The sequence below is a fragment of the Pezoporus occidentalis genome, unplaced genomic scaffold, assembly GCF_034315485.1.
Source record: "Pezoporus occidentalis ecotype Australia unplaced genomic scaffold, CSIRO_AGI_Poc_V1 ctg71, whole genome shotgun sequence".
NCBI lineage: Eukaryota > Metazoa > Chordata > Aves > Psittaciformes > Psittacidae > Pezoporus > Pezoporus occidentalis.
Window position 1 is genome coordinate 1044074 of NW_026916062.1, and position 20456 is coordinate 1064529.

Genomic DNA, 20456 nt, shown 5'->3' on the forward strand with positions numbered 1-20456 from the left:
TTATTACTGCAAATATCTCAATAATCAAACATGGACAAAAAACACAGCAGCTCATTAACGTTATTCAACTCTTACTACCCATGTATCAGGATGGTTACTGTCCGAAGAACGTGGAATTAATGTGAATGGCAATGGTTTTGACGCATCAAAATGCTCAATGGGACAGGGAGACAGTTTGCTGTTCACCTGTGTATCAGTCACCTGCACAAGTCTGTTCCCACAGGAGTGTTACACGACAAAGAAGGATGTTACCAAAAGAAGACAGGTCAGGAAGGAATGCTAAGGAAAGACTGCCTCCAGGACAGGAAGAATGTTAGCGTACATCTGTGGTCGCTCCCTGTGGCAGGGAGGAACTTCAGCTCGCAGGCAGTCAGGTTTCAGGGACAGTTGTCTGCACACCCTTCAGAACTGTCTTACATCAAGATCTTTAAGTAATAGTCATGGCTTAAAAACATTACTTTTCCCTCCATCTTAATTTTTTCTCTGTCAAATCAAATACCTCAAGAAAGTGGAAAACATGCATAAAGTCAAAATAGCACATTTAACTTGGACCAGCAGGAAGACATGCTTTCACATAGCCAGAAGAAACATACTACAGGGTGTATTTAAAAACATGGTTTTATATTGAAAAGTATTATATAAGTCTCTAAAACAGAATGAAGTTGCATGTGCAGTTTTATGCACCTGGATGAATCAATCTGATAGGTTTGCTCAATACAGGCTTATCAAAACAGCATGTAAGTGGTACACTATGAAAAGCATAAGATTAAAAAAAGTAATGCCAGTAAGCAAAAGGAAAATTTGCCCACCTCCTCATAGCCCCTGGGACACAATTACTCAAACAAAAGAATAGGTTTTTATTTGCTCCAGGTGTATGTGTATTCTCTATCAGCAGCCAGAAATAGCACCAAGCCAAGAGGGATAAGGAGAGTTAATACTCACCGGCCATTGTCACGCCCCACACCCCAGACTCTGATGCTCACAATGGGCTGTGAATGAAGAACTGTGCGGTCCATGGGATCGATCAGGTTCAGCATGTCATTTTCCAGTATAAGGTACATGTCTTTGCCCTGCAACTCCAGACAAAGTACAGTTACACATTCCGTCCCCCTCTCAATCTGAGATCAGTGTGTGTTATGTCTATGCTGTTTAGACTTGCTTCATTTACTCAAAGCTTCCATTTGTTCCAAGACCAATTGAAAACAAGTTCATTTACTTCTGGTGTGAAAAAGATCCAAGATGGTATCTTGCTACTACTGTATTTTTAAATTATCCCAATCACAAAAAGCTTTGACGTCTTTTAAATGCAAGTGTTTGACTCATTCGATCCCAAGTTATTCAACAAATTATGCGTTTATCCATTCTCCAGTAAATATTTCCAAATGTATGAGAAGTCAAGAACTGTCTGAATAGTAACAGCTTACATCAAAACCTGTACTCTTGAGGCAGAGTTTCTTCCCTCAAACAATGTGCTATGTTTCCATAAACTTTAACCAATGGGTCATGGGAACAGACAGCAATTTGTACAAGTCAACGGATTTGTAGAATACTCTTTGAAGAAACATTAATTAAAGGGGAAAACCCTAGCATTAAGACACAAATGTGAATTCTTCCAGTGACTGCAGAATCCTGAAGCCAGGATTTCTCCCTAAGTCTTCTGGCATGTAAGAACAAGAAGAATGTTTTTCCCCTTAGAGGAAACAAATTTAGAGGCAATTTTCCTTTTGATGCTAATTCACAAATGCTAATCTTCCTCCTATGCCTAGTATTTAAGAAGGTCTGCTACCTGTTTTATCACATCTAATAGCTCTCTTCTCAAAGACTGCACACCTACTCTGCAGAACACAAAATCCCACAGAAATCATCTAGACCTATTGCTGAAAGGTAAGACAAGCTCCTACTGATAAGAACGTGGAAGCTATCAGCTAAATATAGAGTAATTTATTTCCTCTCTATTGTGCCAGAACCTATAAATGAACGCAAAGAATGGAAAGGGTCTGACTTCCTACTGACAAATGTTTCAACAACAACCTCTTTCTTCACCTCAGTGACATAGAAACCCTCTTCCCGCTTGGTTACAGTGGCTCAGGTTTTAATGACATCTAATTTTGTGTCTAAGACATAGATTCACATCACCCTGGGAGGGCCTGCTTCCAGGGTTTCCAGGCTAGACAGCAAGGGGCAGTCACTGCTGATCACCTCTCTCCCCCCAAATCTCCTAACAGGGATTCAAAGGGGAACAGTGATACAGAGCTGGCAGTGGAAGCGCCGAGAGGCAGTATGGGAGAGGCAGGGGATGTGGGCTGGTTATGCAATGCCAACATAAGAACATTTTGCCTGATGCAAAAAGTATAGCTCTGGCCAAGATGCAAGGCTGGATACATGGGCTGCTCCTAGAAAAGCTTAAACAGATGTAGCTGCTATAATGATGCATTGAAATGCCTGTGGCATACAGAAAGAGAAACACAAGTGATAAAAAACAAAAGCCAGGATGACACCAGGCAGGCCAGGATGATGAAGGAAACCAAACAGAAAATAGTCATCACAAAGAAAAAGGGTAAGAAATTTGCTTGGAGAACAGAAGCAGTAAACAGATTGTGTGCAGAATGCTACCAAGTGTCACAAAGATTGCTTTTTGGACCCATTTCTACTTATGTATTTGTTCCAGAAGGAAATTATTAAAAGAAGGTAAAATCTGTTCATCATGCAAAATACACTGGGATTAGGGTAATAAAACTGAATACAATTTAGCTGGAAAAGATGGGAGAATAGGCAGATAAGCAACATTAATCATAGGAAATTATCCTTGCAATGCTTAAGGGATAGCTTTGCCGCAGTCAGAAGCAATGTATTTTGCTAAGTTTTGTTGCCTTATTATACAAAGGCTATTTTAGAGATAAAAACACTGCATAGGGCAAGAAGAAATTATTCAGATAGAATGGGAGCTTGAACATGGGCCTCAGTGTTTCAGACTCCTGGAGAGCTGCAGAGGCCTGATGGTCCATGATGGGGAAAGGGAACAGCCACATTGAGAAAGTGAATAAAGGAAGGCAGTCTCAACTCCAACACTCCTTCAGGGAAGTGTTATAAATTGTGGCATATAGGTCAATGGCAACAATGATCCTTTTTCATGTAAGTGAATTTGAATTATACATGAATAGAATGCATGGAAAAGTAGCATCACAAACAGATGAGTTAAGCTTTTCTTCTTAGATTTTACTACAGAACCATGGAATATAGGAATTTACAGGGAATTTCCCTGAATTTCATGAAACCCCAAAATTAAAGCCAGTGACAAAGCTTTTGCAGCAGGTTCAGGACTTTACCTAGCATGTGGGGTGTTTTTTTTGTGTTATATTTTGTGTTTTTAAATCATGAAAACTTGGGGATGGTCCCAGACCAAATTTCACTTTCATTATATTCTAGCTAAAATAAATCTTTAGCCAATCTTAAAAACTGTCTCTGCAGTCATTGGTTCTAGCTTCATAATAGATTCCTGCTGTGCATGCTGCACCTGCTATGTCAGTGACAAACACACTTTTTTCAGATTCCTCTCTAAAACATGTCTTTTCCAATCACTCTTGAAGCATTACATTGCCAGCAGAAAAATGGGGTTGGTTGTAATGATTTCTTTTAAAAATCAAGAAGACAATTTACTTCAGGGGCCACCTATTCAAGCACAGTGCCGCATTGGTCTGTCAGGCCTATATTTTATATTTTTTAATGAACAGCATTCTTAATTAAAACTTCCATTCAAGAAGACCAAAACTTTTCACCAGTTTGTCTTGAAAACCTGTGAGGGTTTCCAACACAGAACAATGGGACTGACAGAGAGAAATATGGAAAAATGTGAACATTAACTCTTAAACCAAAACAAAGCACACAATTTCAGGGTAAAAAGATATATTTCAAGTTGATCAAAGTCCTTCCAGCTGAAAAATGGATGAAAACCCCATGTACTTTACACACATAAAGAGACTGGGTTTTTCTCAACCCAGCGTCAGCAGTAAGTCTATGTCTGTCCATGACTGACACATCTCTAATCACTTGTCTAGCTGTATTAACTAAATAGGACTGTTCCCAGAAGGATAAAGAAGACCAATCTTATCTTATTCATTTATATGTACAATACGTATTTCTTACATAGAAAACCCCTTCTGAAATTACTTTAAACAGACACTCCAAATGTGTTCCTCAAAACATAGTTTTAATTTTTAAACAGGCACTTTCTCCCAGTTCCTCCTCTGAAGTGTCTCTGCACTGTTGTGGCTGTAACCAGGATGCTGACTCAAGCCTTGGACTGCAACAACAACTTGCGAAACTAAAGGATATTTTTCCTAAAATTTTTACTGAAATAGGTAAGTCTTTCTTTTAATTCCTCTTCTGTCTGGCAGTGATGTTTCACTTAGATCACACAAGTGATGCTTCCAACATTCACTCCTACATCACTCTGGCATTCAAACTGTGTGTAGTAAATCGACATTAGTCTAACCTCCTTAAAACATGTCAGGAGAGAGGCAGAGAATAAGGTTTGGATGAAGTTTAAGTTGTTCCATGAACAATCAAATAATGATGCTTTTTTATGGATTTGTCTTCTATGTTCCCTATATGTCCCACCACTATAACCCTACCTTTTCCTTTCTTCTTGTTTCAATTACTGATCCCTCCACACCTTCTACTCCATCTATTTCAGACATCTATTTCTGACACCACAATACCTCAAGCTTCCTTCATCATGTTTCCCCCTGAGATCACACAGCATTATCCTGTCTTTCCTGCCAAATCAGAAAGAAGCACAGAGCTTGCGTGGTTTAGCTGATGAAGGTGCACTGACCCATCAGCAAACCAAGAAAGAGAAGAGCTGGGCTCTCTGCTTTTCCCTCAGTGTGTGAGAATCTGGCATCCTTCAAAACTGGATGACACTGGTAAACAGATTCAACAGTTACTGGAGAGGAACCAACAGACTGATGACATGAAATTAACTTCCTTCTGAAAAACTGATAAAATAATTATCTTAAAGTAAGGCATCTGTCCGTCAGTCTCAGTCTTCACATACATTTCAAAAGTACAGGCCACACCAATCTGGGTTTCCTTAGAGCCCTTTTGTCACTGAAACCTCTGAAAATGCTGTTCCAAAGCACTACTTTCAAACCTCCATCAGGAGAAAGACCTCCACTGATTTTGGTTTGTCTGAACCCAACCCTGTAATTCTATAGGTGTATACCAGCACAGACATAAACATGAAGGTGCAATCTTTGGGCTGCTGTCCTGATCAGTTTAGAATAAAAATGGCAGCACTTTTCTTCAGCCCTTTTTATGTTTCTTGGCAGTGCCAGCTGGGTTAGGGAAATCCCAGGCACACAGCATGCACATATTTGCCTACAGAGTTGTTCTTTCAAGACATTTTCTTACATGAGAGGGATGTTACAAGAGAAGTAGCTGACCCTGTTCTTACCTCTCCCCAAATGCCAACAGTGTCTCTGATGTCGTTTTTACAGTAAGAGAGCTGTCTGATGCAGTTGTTCACAGCAACACTGCTTTTTCCAGGAGCTAGATCTTCTTCTGCCATTTCCACCCAGCCCAGGGATCGCACAGCAAAGCACTGAAAAGAAACCAGAAAACATTTGAAGATGTACTGGAGTACACAACACGCTGCTGTATCCAGCTATGGAAATCGAGTCGTGCCACAGAAACTATAGACAGGTAAGGTTAAAGAACCCCAGCTAGAAGGGGAACAAAATCAAGGCCTTGTAGATGAGGCCTTTACTTATTCTTATGCTCGAGAATAAGTAAATTAAAATATAATTTGAGACTGTCAGGGTGAAAACGTTTGAAGGAACAACAAAGAATACACGACTTGCCAGGAAAGATATCCATGGAGGTAACAGTAATGATTTATAATAAAAATACTTCTGTTAATATAAAGGAGGAAACAAGGGAGCAGTAAATAGTATAATATATATAAACACAGAGAAATAAAGGAAAAAGCGTAACTACAGATATAGTAGAACTGAAATTTTAGCTAGTATCTAGAGCTGTAATTGAAAAGAAAGAAAATAGTAGTGGATTATGTCTGTTGTGAGATTCACACTCACTGCCTGGCTTTTAACCAGGAAACTGAAATTGTTTTGTGGACTGCAGTAATCATTTCTGCAGTAAGTTTAATGAAGGTAGCAAATGATAACAAACTCAAAGCACTAACAAAAGGATAAGCTATCATAAGAGGAAAGCAGTTTTTTTCTAGAAGAAATTAAAAATGACCTTTAGAATAAACCAACCTAATTATACAGTTTTTCAGCAGAAAGAGGTTTAGCCAACCAGACTACTTGGTTGGCAGAACAAGCCAAGGCAACATTACTTTGCACATATGGTGCTTTTTGCAAACAAAACTAAATGGGAGAAACGGAATGGCACCAACTCTACCCTACATTTACTAGAGAATAAAAAACTAATTCTGGAAAAAAACATGCATGTTTGCTCTCAGGCTTTATGATTGGTGACATACAGACCTCACACTAAGTGAATAGGAGCTTGTCTACAAGACCAAGATTTCCTCCAGAGAACAGTATGGGTATCTCACTCTCAAATGGCAATGCGCCACCAGTGATGGATGCACAGCAGACTGACTGCTGTACCTCCTTAATGGACACACCAAACATTTAAGATGGTTCCTAAAGGTTCAGCAATAATACTTCCTGAATGATACCAAATTCCTGCTATCTTCTGGGTATTTACTATGGCAACAGACACCACCATCAAATGCTGCCAAATCAAATCCCACCCAATCATCTTAAAATAAGGCATCTGTCCATCAGTCTTAGTCTTCACATACATTTCAAAAGCACAAGCCACACCAATCCAGGTTTCCCTGTGACTCTGTGCTCGAGTCAGTGATTGCACCACCGCTGACTGCACTCACTTTTTACATCCAAATCCTCTTTGCTAACCATGAAAATGTCTACAGAGGTAGAGGAGTTGGCAGGAACAAGTTCCAAAAGTACAATTTACAATTAATAACTGAAAACCTGACATCCTATAACATCTCTGTTCTTTCATCCCAAGCCTCCCCTTGCCAAGATATATCAAGTATTAATGTCACTTACTTCTCAGTCCTTGGTACCCCTGCTTGCTTCAGTGTTATTCATATGTTTCTAAAATGTTATGCTGCCCTGGAATGCTATGCTCTTCTGGCAAACTGACTTGCAATTGTTTCAGTTAATCCAGTTCCCTGTTATGTATTTGTCACAACTTTAACCCTGCAAAGACCAACACTCATTGTTCGGCACTGTCGCCTTGTGACACAGTGCTTTCTTTGCTGTCAAGAGCATCCTAATGGTGCTTGGGAAAGCAGGCAATGATCCTGGGAACTGCCTGAAGTTATGCTGAAACTGGTGGCTGCTGGGAAACCCACTGCCTTCAGCAGGACCCTATCACATAGGCACCCAGTCCAGGAGCAGCAACAGCAGGTCCATGCTGGAGTTACCAATTAATCATTCTTCTTGAGATGCAGTAAATATATCAGCTTCCAAGCTCAAAAGCTGACACTGAATATTCGTTTGCTGCCTTCTAAAAACTGCTGTGAAGTCAGTGAGTAGATCAAGCTCACACACCACCACTGGAGTGCCATTTGGGAAACACTGTCCTCAAAACAAGACCCAAAACACCAAGGTATTTTAAATATGCATAACATGCCAACTTTGGCAAACTAAGGGAGGAATAAAATTCATCAGTGTGTAAAAAGATTAATGTGTCTCTCCCTCCTTCTTTTTTTTTTTCTTTTTGTGGATGTATTACTAATTTTTTTCCTTTGCTTTGCAAAGGAGGAAACCAATATTCAAATTCTCCTACGTTGCTGCTTCCTGACCCAGCTCTTCTGGAAACCCACGGAAGTGCTGACTTTCAGATTTTAAAGGGAGATGAAGGAGAAGGTGAAAGAGCAAACAAAGGAGAGGTCAGCACTCAGGGGTGCTCTTCACTTCAGGGCTACAAGAGGTACTAAAATATTTTTTTTTAGCAATTATTAAGGTCATTTAATCTCAAGATGGCAGAATTGCTTCTGGCACATTAAATGCTCATGAGTCTTGTTGAAAGTGCTGTGATGCCCATTAGGGTATTAAATATTTATCTTTGCAAGCTTTTAAAACACAGATTTTTACCTGTGCCAGAAGAAAGAAATTTTTTACAAGTATTTTAACATTAAACTGAATAACAGCATACTAGCAGAGAGAAACATTTTCTACATCATCTTAAAAGAGGTGAAGAACCAAATATATAAAGTGTACTGTTTCCTCATGATTCTTCATATCTCAACCATGTCTGTAATGTGTTAGCTGCTTTCTGAACACAAAGATGCAATGAACAGAGTGTATCTTAAGAAGGCAAAAACCTCATGAAAGACAATCAGTTTGAGTTGACAAGCGGCAAATCTCTTATTAGTAAATATGATGAACTATTTTGGTATTTTTTCCTGGCCATTTTTTTCTACGTTTAAAATTACCCAATTGTGGCATCCACTGTATTTCTTTCCCTTCCCAGCCCACTGTCATGATAGTGGAGTGAGCCGAATGGGATGCTTTTGTACATCCTAATATTCCCCTCTTGTGAAGGGGCTTGGTTTCCTTCCCTGATTCCACTCCCTCTTGGTGCTTCCAAGCCAGATAGATACGAGAAACCCTGCTGGCTTCTGGTACCCAACAAACTTTTGCTTGTGTGTTTTACAAGCCCATACTGTAAGCCAAATAAAGTGCTTCTGAACAGCTTCATCAAAACACAGAGATTTCCCAAAGACCCACTGAAAACATAAAACCTCTTCAATAAAAGCCAGACAGACCCAACAGCCCACTCATGAGACAACACATGTACCTGAGTATACACATACAAGACACATTTTGTCACTCAAAATATATGCAAAGACCAAAAACCTTCTACTTCTTGGTCAACTGAATACATGTGATGGCATGATTAACAAGTGATGAAGTTCTTCATGCAGATTTCAGCTCCAGAAAATATGACTCAGAGTAACATGCAATACATACCACGCATTCAATATGAGTGTAACAGAAGTATTTATACACACAGCTATGGGGTGGAAGAACAGTGGAAGTGCGTGCACAGAGCTCTGCAGCCCTCTGTATATTGCCAGCAACTGTATTACATGAGATCCACTTCACCTTTTATTGTTGGCAGGTTTTTCCCACCTTATTTGACTCAGAGGTTCTCTTTATAACAAAAGAGCACAAAACCCAGCAGAAACAAACCACCTTTTATCTTTCATCAGGTATGACCCAATTCTAAAACAGGGCTAGCCGAGTTAGCCACAACAGCAGAACTGCTTAATTCTCTCACCCGCTAATCATCATTGTTCTCTGGCTCCCAGCACTGATAGTTATTAGCTAAGAGACAAAGTGCTTCCTTTGACCTGAAAGAACTTTGCTCATTGAATCTTCTTTTCTGCTGGAACTAAAATCTAGTCAAAACAAGTGTTGTGGTTTAAGCCCAGCCGTAAATCAGAATCATGCAGTCTCTGTCTCAATCCCCCTGCCTCGCTCCCAGAGGTATGAGGAGGAGAATCGAAAGAATGTAACGCCCATGGGTTGAGATAAGAACAGTCCAGTAACTAAGGTATAACACAAACCACTACTGCTACCACCAATAATAATAATGGTGAGGGAAATAACAAGGGAAGAGAATACAGCCGCTCACCATGTGCTGACCGATACCCAGCCTGACCCGAGCAGCGATCTAACCCTTCCAGGTAACTGCCCCCAGTTTATATACTGGGCATGACGTGCTGTGGTATGGAATACCTCTTTGGCTAGTTTGGCTCAGGTGTCCTGTCTCTGCTTCCCCCCCCTCCCTGGCAGAGTATGAGTCCTCGGTCAGAGTAAACATTACTGAGCAACAACTAAAAACATTGGTGTTATCAGCGCTGCTCCCAGGCTGAAAGTCAAAACACAGCACTGCAGCAGCCACTAGGAAGGAGAAAAATGACTGCTACTGCTGAACCCAGGGCAGTATCCACCCCTTATTCCATGCCATTTACATCATGCTCAGATCCCACATTTTCAATGTACCATCACTCTTATCTCATATATATACATATATATACATCCACAGAGAGAGAGAGAGAGATGGAGATCGAGATCATTCCTTAGTGCATGGACCAATCCCTATAAAGCTGCCGAGTCCATCCGGTCCATGGTGTCGGGCTCCATCTCTTGTAACAGTCTTTCAGCACAGGAGAGGCTCTGTGCAGTGTTCACACACATGAATAAACTCAGCAACAGTGTCCATTGCTAAGTCCACCCCTTGATCATAAGTCCATCTATATGCCGCATCTCTGCCCTGATGGCCTGAAGTGTCATGGGACCATCAGGCTCAAAATAATTCACCCTCTCTTTCAGCAGTTTCTGCAGCTTGTCGTTGGGGACTCCATACAGCTGCCTTCCATCTCCAATGCTTCCAAAGCACGGGAGGGGCCCACTGGCCTAGATACTTGCCCATGCTGTCCCACACACCCTGCCACTCATGACTGTCCAGCCTTGGGGAAAATCTCTTGCTCCTCCTGTATCGTCATCTAACCTAGACAAGGCCCAAATGTGACTCCGCTTAACTTTCGAGATCAGACAAAACAGTTGTGGGTAAAACACACTCTGTATGTGTGCCAACGTGGTGATCCCCATTACAATCAGCAGGCAGGTCTCAAGGGTACCCAAAGGCCATCCAAAACTTGCAGAACTCTCAAATGATGCTGCTGTAGTTGTCACTGTGGCTGGTGTAGCTGCTGTGCTTGGAGCTGGAGTAGCTGCGCTGTCTGCTATGGTTGGAGGTTGAGTAGCTGCTGTACTTGTTGCAGGGGTGTGTGGGAATGTCTCCCTCATAGGCTGACCACCCAAGGAGGGGAAAAAGATGCGTAATTGCTATACACTTCTACTATATACCTCCCAAAGTATAGAGGTGGTGACCACGCTGGGAATTCAAGCCAGATCAGTTTCATGATCAATGATTCTATTGTGTTACAAGTCATTACCATAAAGTACAATGAAACAAGAACCTCAGCCCAAGGCCCCCAGCCGATAAACGCTAACACAACAAATACTGGCTGTAAGTAAGGGATGACATGCTGAAACTGTGAGATCAAGAGCAACAACTTTGAGAGCCAATAAATCAGCGTTGTGATGAGTGATTATTAATCCAAAACAATAAATGCGTATCACAAATATGATTAGACATGCTCTGTCTAATCTGTCGTTATCTCAACCCTTCGTGCCCCAAGCTATATACGAAAAAGAACTGTCATGCTTTAAGCCCAGCTGTAAATCAGAACCATTCAGTCTCTGTCTCACCCCCTCCCATACCCCGCCAGCTCCTGGAGGGATGGGGAGGACAACTGGAAGAATGTAACTACCATGGGTTGAGATAAGAACAGCCCAGTAACTAAGGTATAACACAAATCACTGCTGCTACCACCAATAATAATAATGGTGAGGGAAATAACAAGGGAAGAGAATACAACTGCTCACCACCCACCAACCGATACCCAGCCCGACCCGAGCAGCGACCTAGCCCTTCCAGGTAACTGCCCCCAGTTTTACATCCTGGGCATGACATGCTGTGGTATGGAATACTCCTTTGGCTAGTTTGGGTCAGCTGTCCTGTCTCTGCTTCCTTTCGGCTTTCACTTCTTCCTGCCAGAGCGCGAGACTCAGAAAGTCCTTGGTCAGAGTAAACGTTACTGAGCAACACCGAAAAACATCAGTGTTATCAGCACTGTTCCCAGGCTGAAAATCAAAACCAAAGCACTGCACCAGCCACTAGGAAGGATAAAAATGACTGCCACTACTGAACCCAGGACAACAAGCCAAACTGAAAATAAGGCTGCAGCTCTCCTTGTCTATGAGCCCAGTAAAACAGGCAATCCTGGTAATGCCAGTTGGTTACATACCTCTGCTTGAGGCTCACAGATAATTACTGGGAAATCATAATTACTGGCCCATCATAATGTCAAAGTAATCCAGATGCCAGCTTTTGGCTTACAGTAGTCTACCTAATTTCATTTGTCTTTCAGAGAATAACCAAATAACTCTTATATCGTGTTATATGTTATTAGTATTAACTTACAAAATTAAATCCTACAGTTTCTTGTGCCTGGTCAGACCACCTGCTTTATCTTAAAATCAAAACTCTACATAGGATGATTTAAATAACAATATCTAATAAAGATAAGGGAAACTGTCTGTCCCCAGACCCCTTCCAAGACCTGGCAAAGAAAAACAGGTTTGAAGAAAACCAAAGCAAGCTGATAAATACAGTAGGATAAAAGAGATACAAGAATTGTGTACTGTATTTGGATCACTGCTATTTGGGACTGGGATGATAAAAGATACTACCACAAACACCATGTGTCAGAGAAAAGTGAATGAAAAAACATCACTTAAACCATGGTACATTAATAGTCTTGTACATTCATCTTGATTGGAGACAATGCATTTCCTGCCAGGATACACAGGACATTGCGTAAAGAAAACACACAGAGGAAAAAAGGCCACCTTATCACACACTGCCCCATGAAAAGGCAGGTGAACAGAAATGAAAATACAGGTACCACTGCTCAGCTTTACAGTTCTGGAGAACAGATATTCACATGACTGCAAATTCAATTAATATTGAAGGGTTAATGATCTGTAGCCAAAGAACCAAACTCATAAATGGTAATCCAAACTCTAAAAAGCTGTAAACCTCACCCACAGTGCAGTTCTGACCTAAAGCATCGCCTAAAGCTGGGGAGCTGTAGGTCTGAAGGAATGAGTGAACTGTGGACCACGCTTCTGCTCTTTGGCACAGCAAAACTTCTACCTCAGAGTAGGGTTCTGCTTTGTACCAGATTTTCCAAGAGGAACTCCTGAAGGAGCTTTGGCAGGAACACAGAACCGTGACAAATCTCTGCTCTCTGCATGTCAGCAAATGCCACACACTGACTGTTGCTCATGTAGTGCTAAGCGTGTAACATTAACAACAATAAAATCAAAGGAACCAAAGAAAATCTAATACCCTACTAGACAGAGGCCAAGAGATGAATTATGTATGACTGATGGTAGGGTAGCATTGGAAACTGGATGGATCATAAGGGCATGGGTGGAAAAGATCCCATTACAGGGAGAAAATGTACGAGAAAATTAGTCTGAGACCAACCACCTAATGTACATTACAAAACCATGGGCTGATTGTTTTTCAGATCACACAGCTTTTGGTAGCCACTATGAACATCTATATTAGAATATGTTTGCCTTGGCAATTTAAATTCCTGCTACTAAATTCTTCTCTATTTCTGAACCTACAGGACATGGTTCTGAGTAGTTTCCCTTTCTGTTTTTTTCAAGGTTATATCTGCCTGCAGACATACGTAAATCATTACAGTATTTAGTAAGACCTTTTGTTACAGACCACTGAGCAGGCCTGTGCCTGAGACACAGCATGTAGGTCACACAGTTAAAGATTTCTCATGCAGCCAACACAATGTTGGAAATTGCATTACTTTAACAGTTTTAAAATAAAATAATGTATCATATTTTGTGCTTTAGAAGATCAAGTATCATAAAATAGAGCCACTCTATTCTGAGAAAGAAGTATGTTCCAGTATATTTGCCTGCTCTACATCAAGAAAGCTTGCACTGATTCCAGATGAAAATACTGGAGATGATCAAAGCTAAACTGAGTAACAAAAGAATAAAAGATCTTACGCAATCAATGAACAAGCAAACACTTCCATTTAATTGACATGAATAGACAGCAACGCGTCCATTTTCTCAAATACTGACAGTTGTCACATAGAAAATTTTAATTACAAAAACTTAAAAATGGAGAATCAAAAACACGCTAATGAGATTTTTCAACATTTCCAGCTTTCTGTTGCAGTTCATGCTGTGTTATTTGAATCGCTGAAAATGTGCATGCAGAACAAAAATAAGCACACAGATACTCAGGTCACAACAAAATGCAGAAATCCCCTGTAACTGCTATTTCAATCAGATGATTATAAATTAATAAAATGCAAAGGCTTTACAAATACTGTGAATAACCTTTAGAACAAATTACTTCTCTAGAGGTCAATATTGAACTTTGTGTGCTCTCACAGTCCCTTACTCTTTCTCCAAGACACTAGAGTCTCATTTTTCAGACTCACAGACTCCAATGCATAGAATGACAAAAGTCCCTCTCTTGTTTTGAGTTTAATTCTTCTGCCTCGGTGGTTCCTGCTGGCTCACAGCCAGAGGTCAAATCTGCTCTCTCAAGGCAAGAAAATGCTGCAGGACTATTGTGCTGGTTGAAGATTTTTTGAATCTCAATTTCTTATTACTGTATTTCTCAATCAAGTAAAAGATCTAGTCAGTTGAGCAAAAAATGGAAGGGACACTATTATTTCTCTACAATTACTCTTTTGCTATATGTAAGTCTGAAGAAATTTAAATTGCTTTATTTTTTTCTCCAGTCTTTTCAGTAAAGAAATGGCTTTCAGATGGTTTGCAGATACCTTGACTTTACATTCTAAAGGGATGGGTTTATGCACTTTGGATTGAGCTAAGGGTGTTTTAGATTTCATTTTAATACAGTAAAATAAAAACCTACTTCTTCAGTGAAGAAAAGGCAGTAATATTTTTCACTGGAAACTAATAAAGGATGATAGCTGCAATGATGCTCAAATTAGGATCTATCCTGCAGAATAACTGAACTGTTAGGATAATTCACACAGGTTTCATTATTCTGCAACACATGAAAACAACCCCAACACACATGCTTTGTCAGTAAAGACAAGCCATGCAGGAGTTTACAGGGCATGAAAGAATGTGTGCATTCATTTCTTAAAAAATAATGCTCTGCACTTTTTAACTTCAACCTTAAAGTGGTATTTTACTGATGTGGGCTTTTCTGCAGGGTGATAGATGTAAGTGGTTCTAAGGCAGCCAGCAGCACTTTATGTCATACTGTGGTGATAATTTCAAAGGTGATATGCTTGACATCCAACTTAAAAAAACCTCCAAAAAAAAAACCCACAAAACAAAGCAAACCAAACCACAACAAAAAAGCCTTTAGGTGAACTCTTGACCTTGCTGAATCAATGGAGAAAAACCTTCTGGCTCCACTGGATTCAGGATTTCATGTCTCTTCAGAAGCAACATTGTTAAGAGTAATTTGGTTTCTGCAGAAGTTATGTTTACAACAGGATCCAAAGTCAATGAAGTTGATCAATTCCCACTCTTTGAAAAAGACTCAAATAAATATGCACCCTTAGTCTAGAAATCTTGAGCCCCAGTAGACCACATCTGAGGATTCACACTGCCTTAATGTCACACTGCCTCCTTCCAGCACCACAGAGCAATCACCTTCAACCATATGGAATAATGCATACCCACATAGAGGCAACACAGCGTGATGTACTGCGTATCTCCTGTATTTAAATCTCTTTAGAGATAAGTATTGCCTCCCACTCCCTCTTCTCTTTGATGAAATGCAGGAAATTTTGAAAAGGAAAACTTTTGCTTTTTCATAGTGAAATTTAAAGGCAGAACTAATACCAAAATAAATATATATACCAAAATACATGCTGGCTAAAGCTACCTAAATATTGCTCTGTTATTCACACAATGTTCCATTTTAATTAATTTTTAAATTAACTTCCTCCATAAATATATCTTTCAGCAAGTCTATAACAGACAAATAATACAGTAAGCTTGTACTATGCTGTTTTCAGACTGTGTATATACGATACATAATGTAACACATTTTTACATATATACGTGCACATATATAAACACACTCAGTTTTTCTCATTAAAAATCTACGCAATGAAGTGGCAAGCTTTGTGACACTGCAGACTAGAACAGGTTATTCCCCTCAGCTACCCTAAACTGACAAGGTAATGCAAATAATTGAAGAGAAATACAAAAATATCATCTGATCAGTTCATTTTGTAGCACCAAGATGATGAACAGACATTCGAAAGACAGCACACAACCAGTGGGCCATTCTAAAGCTGGAGCTGACAGATGCTAGATGTTAGAGTTGAAATGGTTGGTCTCCAGTGGTGAGTATGAAAGGCTGCAAGCTGTGATTACCTCTGCAGTATATTAGCAAAGATGCCAGCGAGCTGATGGGAAAGCCTGCCAGCAATATCAGCAGAGGGTGAGCTAAACTAGGAGCTGCCTGAGCACTGGATCTATTGGTCTGCAGAATGGCAACAGGAGCTTTCTGCCTGTGGGACATAAGTACAATGAAGACTGCTTCTTCCCCTGGTTTCTGTCCACTCCTGAGGACTCCATCCGTCATACACAAAGCACTCCTTGCCCAGTGTGGTGCACCACAAAACAAAGAATGAATTGTGATGAAATACAACTAAAAATAAGAAAAATTAAAATGCCAGGAAGCACAGAGTCTTCCAAGGAAAAAAAATAAAATCTCTCTTAGAGCAGCAGCTAGGTTCTTCTGGTTTTCATTATACAGACATAAGGAATAGCAAGATGCCTGGATGCCAGTCCCAGCTACTGCCAATTAATGTGGACTGGCTGACAGAACAGCTTTAAAAGTAGACCTGTGCCATTAAGAAACACCAGGAAAACACCACTCTTCCACATTTAACATAAGGCCAGGTTGGATGGGGCTTTGAGCAACCTAGTCTAGTGGAAGGTGTCCCTGTCCATGGCAGGGGGCTTAGAACTAGATGATCTTTAAGGTCCCTTCCAATCCAAACCATTCTATGATTCTACGTTCTGATCAACAACCATGGCTTGTTAAATGGTTGCGTACAGCAAGATGCCATACACAGACCCCAACCAAGAAAAAAATGCACCATGCATATCCATGAGAAACAGTGCTGATGATGACAGTGGCATTTTGACCTAGTCAAGCAACAGAATACTCTTCTTGAAACAGCCACCACTGGAAGAAACAGCATCATTAAAAAAAAAAAAAAATTTAAAAAAAAAGAGGCAAGTACATTCATGTTTTCTCAAACATGGCCCACACTTCTGAGAGAGTAACTACAACATTAACATCACTGTTTCAACTCTGGAAATGACTTCTTGTTACTCAGAGGCAACATCAGCACACTGGGTGCACCATGGTTGTGATTTCATGCTGGCTCCAGCACCACCTCTCCCAGCTGGCAGTCACGGGAGGAAGCTACCTGCCTGTGAGGAGAGGTCACCAGCATGCACCTAAACTGCCCATGCAACAAGCTGCTCATGGCACTCACAAAGCAGTTACTGCTTCAAGAGAAAAGTGCAACCCACACAACTCCCATCTGCATCGTTTATCCTCCTGTTATGCAACTGCTATTTATGTTCTTACTACTCTAACAATAATTCCTGGTCAACAGACCTATGGCAGACAAAGTCACCATCCATACTGAAACTTTATGGGCCAAAAAGATACTTTGATTTGAAACAAACATGATCCTATATTTTACCTTCTCTTTTCCCAATCCTGTACAAATCTAGCACCCAACACAACCCTTTGGTACACTACATCTTAATAAAGCAAATACTGAAATTCAATACATAACTCTTGCATTACAAACCTGGAAAATAATGGTAACTTTTAAAGCAGTTTCCATTCTCTTTCACATGAGGAATGGCTTTGTGATATATTTTTCTAAGGAAGGCTACAAGTGAAATCTCTGTCTCTATTCCTCCTGCTGTTCAATCACCCATGTCCTGATCATGTATGATAGCTTTACATCTAATTAGATCGCAAGGATATGTGGGATTTCTAGGATTGAAAAACATGTAACATTTTGCAGGATCTAATTATAAATCTTGAAGGGCTCAAGAAACAGATGTTTATATCATACATATATTGTAACAATTGTTGTAATAAGGAGAAGGCTCCAGAGACACCTTATAGTCTTCCAGTACCTAAAGAGGGCCTATAAGAAACATGAAGAGGGACTTTTTCCAAGGTAATATAGGGATAGGACAAAGGGTAATGGCTTTAAACTGAAAGAGGGCAGATTTAGATTGGATATTAGGAAGAAATTCTTCACTGTGAGGGTGGTGAGACACTGAAACAGGTTACCTAGAAAAGTTGTGGATACCCCACCCCTGGAAGTGTTCAAGGCCACTTAACTGAGCTTTGAGCAACCTGGTCTAGGAAGTGTCCCTACCCATGGCAGGGGGGCTAGCACTAGATGACCTTTAATATCCCTTCCAACCCAAACTGTTCTACAATTCTATGAATTAAGCATATTATAACTCAGATTTGTAGCTTAGATTTGGGAAAATGTTACATCTTTTTCTGCTCTGGACTAATTTCCATATTTGATTAAACAAGACTACACTTAGGGACAAGGTGGAAGCAAACATCCTCTAGATGTAAATCTGTATTATGTACCTCACTTTATGACATTATCACTTATAACATCACCTAATGACACAACAGGTGTCAACAGTAGTAAATGTCAATCAGAGATAATGGAGAAGCAAACATACTCTCCAAAAGTTCTAATGTACAAAATTAAAGACAATTTTCTTTTTGGGAAAAAAAAAGAAATAAAATGTTGAGATGTATTTTAGTCTGCTATTTCTAAAACTGCTTTTGAAGCAGAATGCTTTCAAGCACTTGCATCATTTGCCTGCAGCATCTTCATAGCTGGGGTGATACCTTAACATAGCTTATAGGAAACAGCCAAAATCAGAAACGAGTAACCAGTTTAGAAACTGCTGTCACCATCACTCACCATTGCTACCCAGAAGCTGCAAGGATGGAAAGATAGATAAACTTTTGCTATGCTATAGGAATTGTCAAGACTGACCTCTTTCCAGTTACTCACTGACGTTACAAACAGAAGATCTGTATTTTAACTCATCATTTTGAAAGCCACTGGGGTGGTGACAGTGGGAAGAAACTAAGGGCACCTTTTTGGTTTTGAAAGCAACAAGGAAAAGTACCCCAACCTCAAATTGCACTACAGTGTTTATTTTAGGATTATGTTGGGGATTTGTTTGTTTGTTTAAAAAAAAAAAAAAAAGGATTTTATTCCCAGGCTGTTATTCTTCTCTCTGAAAGCCTAAGATAAGCCAAGAGGAAAAGGCAACTATTTTTTAAAAACTACTGAACTCTTACTCTATAGTTCTTTTGATTTCAAATACTTAAGAACATAATTTAAGGATGATCTGTGAGCACTGAGTATAATCTGCTTTACTGCATTTTGTGAAGCCACTTCCACACGGTCTCACCAATGCAAAAATCAGTATCTCCAAAGATGCACTTAATTTCCTATCGGCAGTAGCTTAGTGGCAAAAAAACTATGCACACACTGCTCAGGCTAATCCCCCAAATACAAAAATTCTGCTGTTCACAAGAAGCTTTCAGCTACTGGCAATAAGATACTTTGAAAAAAAACCCAAAACAAAGCCCAAACCAACCAACTCCCCCCTCCTGACCACGGCGCTATTCAAATCTTCAAGATGAAGCCCAGAACTTTCCTTCTTGTGGAACTTCTAAACACTGGCTGTAATTATGGCTTAAGTTGCAACTGAACTAATTACCTACTTAGGAGTTGAAAAAGTAAGTTAAATTCTGTGTCAAGAAATTTCAGAGATATGGATGTTTCAAAGCTACCCTACGAAACCCTGGAAAAACTCCAACCAAACTAACAAATCTGATTGCCATGGTTAAGAAGTGAAGACAGCAAACAGCTTCTAAAACAGTCAGGGAAACAAGGACTTGTAAGGAGATGGCAAGAACCCTTCTAGCCTCATTATGAATAATTAAAACCACGTGGCTTGTTTACTTTAATAAAACTAAGCTGAAGGAGAGACATAATCACCTGCTATAAATGCACTATAAGATGGCTAAACATCAAAAAAACCCTGCCTCAAAATTTTAGGTTAAGAGGTTTTTACCATCAAAGGAAGGTAACACTTGAACCAGCTGACCAGTTACTTGACTAGTAAGACTAGTCCAGGCCAATAAAAAATCAAACCCAAAAAGCAGAAGTACCCTTTTGGATGAGAAACTGTTAAAGAAGCCGAATTTTCCTTTCCAATTTAATCTGTCTCCATAAGGAGACTTAAAATGGAATAAACTCCTCAGATTTAATTAACTGATTCAAGTCCATTCATTGAAATTAATTGAACTGTGGCTTTTTGTAGTGTTTCATGTGCTCATGAGAAGATTATATGCAGAATGAGGTGGGCAGTGAAACTGCTGGAAAATGCTGAAATACTCCCTGTTTGCAAAGATCATCCTTTCTTGGAACTAACATCAATGGCAAAAACTCCTCCTCTCTGGTTAAGTCTTCACTTGCATCAGAAATTTAATTCATTCTAACACCAATGAGACATGCTAATTATTTACAAATGGCCCAGTGTCTAGCCAGGACATTTGCTTCTGGAGAAGACCAGAAACAAGCAAACGTAGGATGTCTCCAAAACACACATACCTGCCTCCATAGCAAGAAA

The 20456-nt window shown here is 40.0% G+C and overlaps 1 protein-coding gene across 10 annotated transcripts in view; it reads right to left on the reverse strand.

Moving 5' to 3' along the window:
- The window catches only part of APBB2 (amyloid beta precursor protein binding family B member 2), a 199298-nt gene that overhangs the window by 40162 nt on the left and 138680 nt on the right, over positions 1 to 20456 (reverse strand). For all 10 annotated transcript variants that reach the window (XM_062642455.1, XM_062642454.1, XM_062642456.1 and 7 more), the window contains 2 exons: positions 5456 to 5602; positions 943 to 1070 (listed from right to left, as the gene is read on the reverse strand). In XM_062642455.1, coding sequence (XP_062498439.1) covers positions 943 to 1070; positions 5456 to 5602 — 275 coding nt within the window. The remainder of the gene's footprint in view (positions 1 to 942; positions 1071 to 5455; positions 5603 to 20456) is intronic.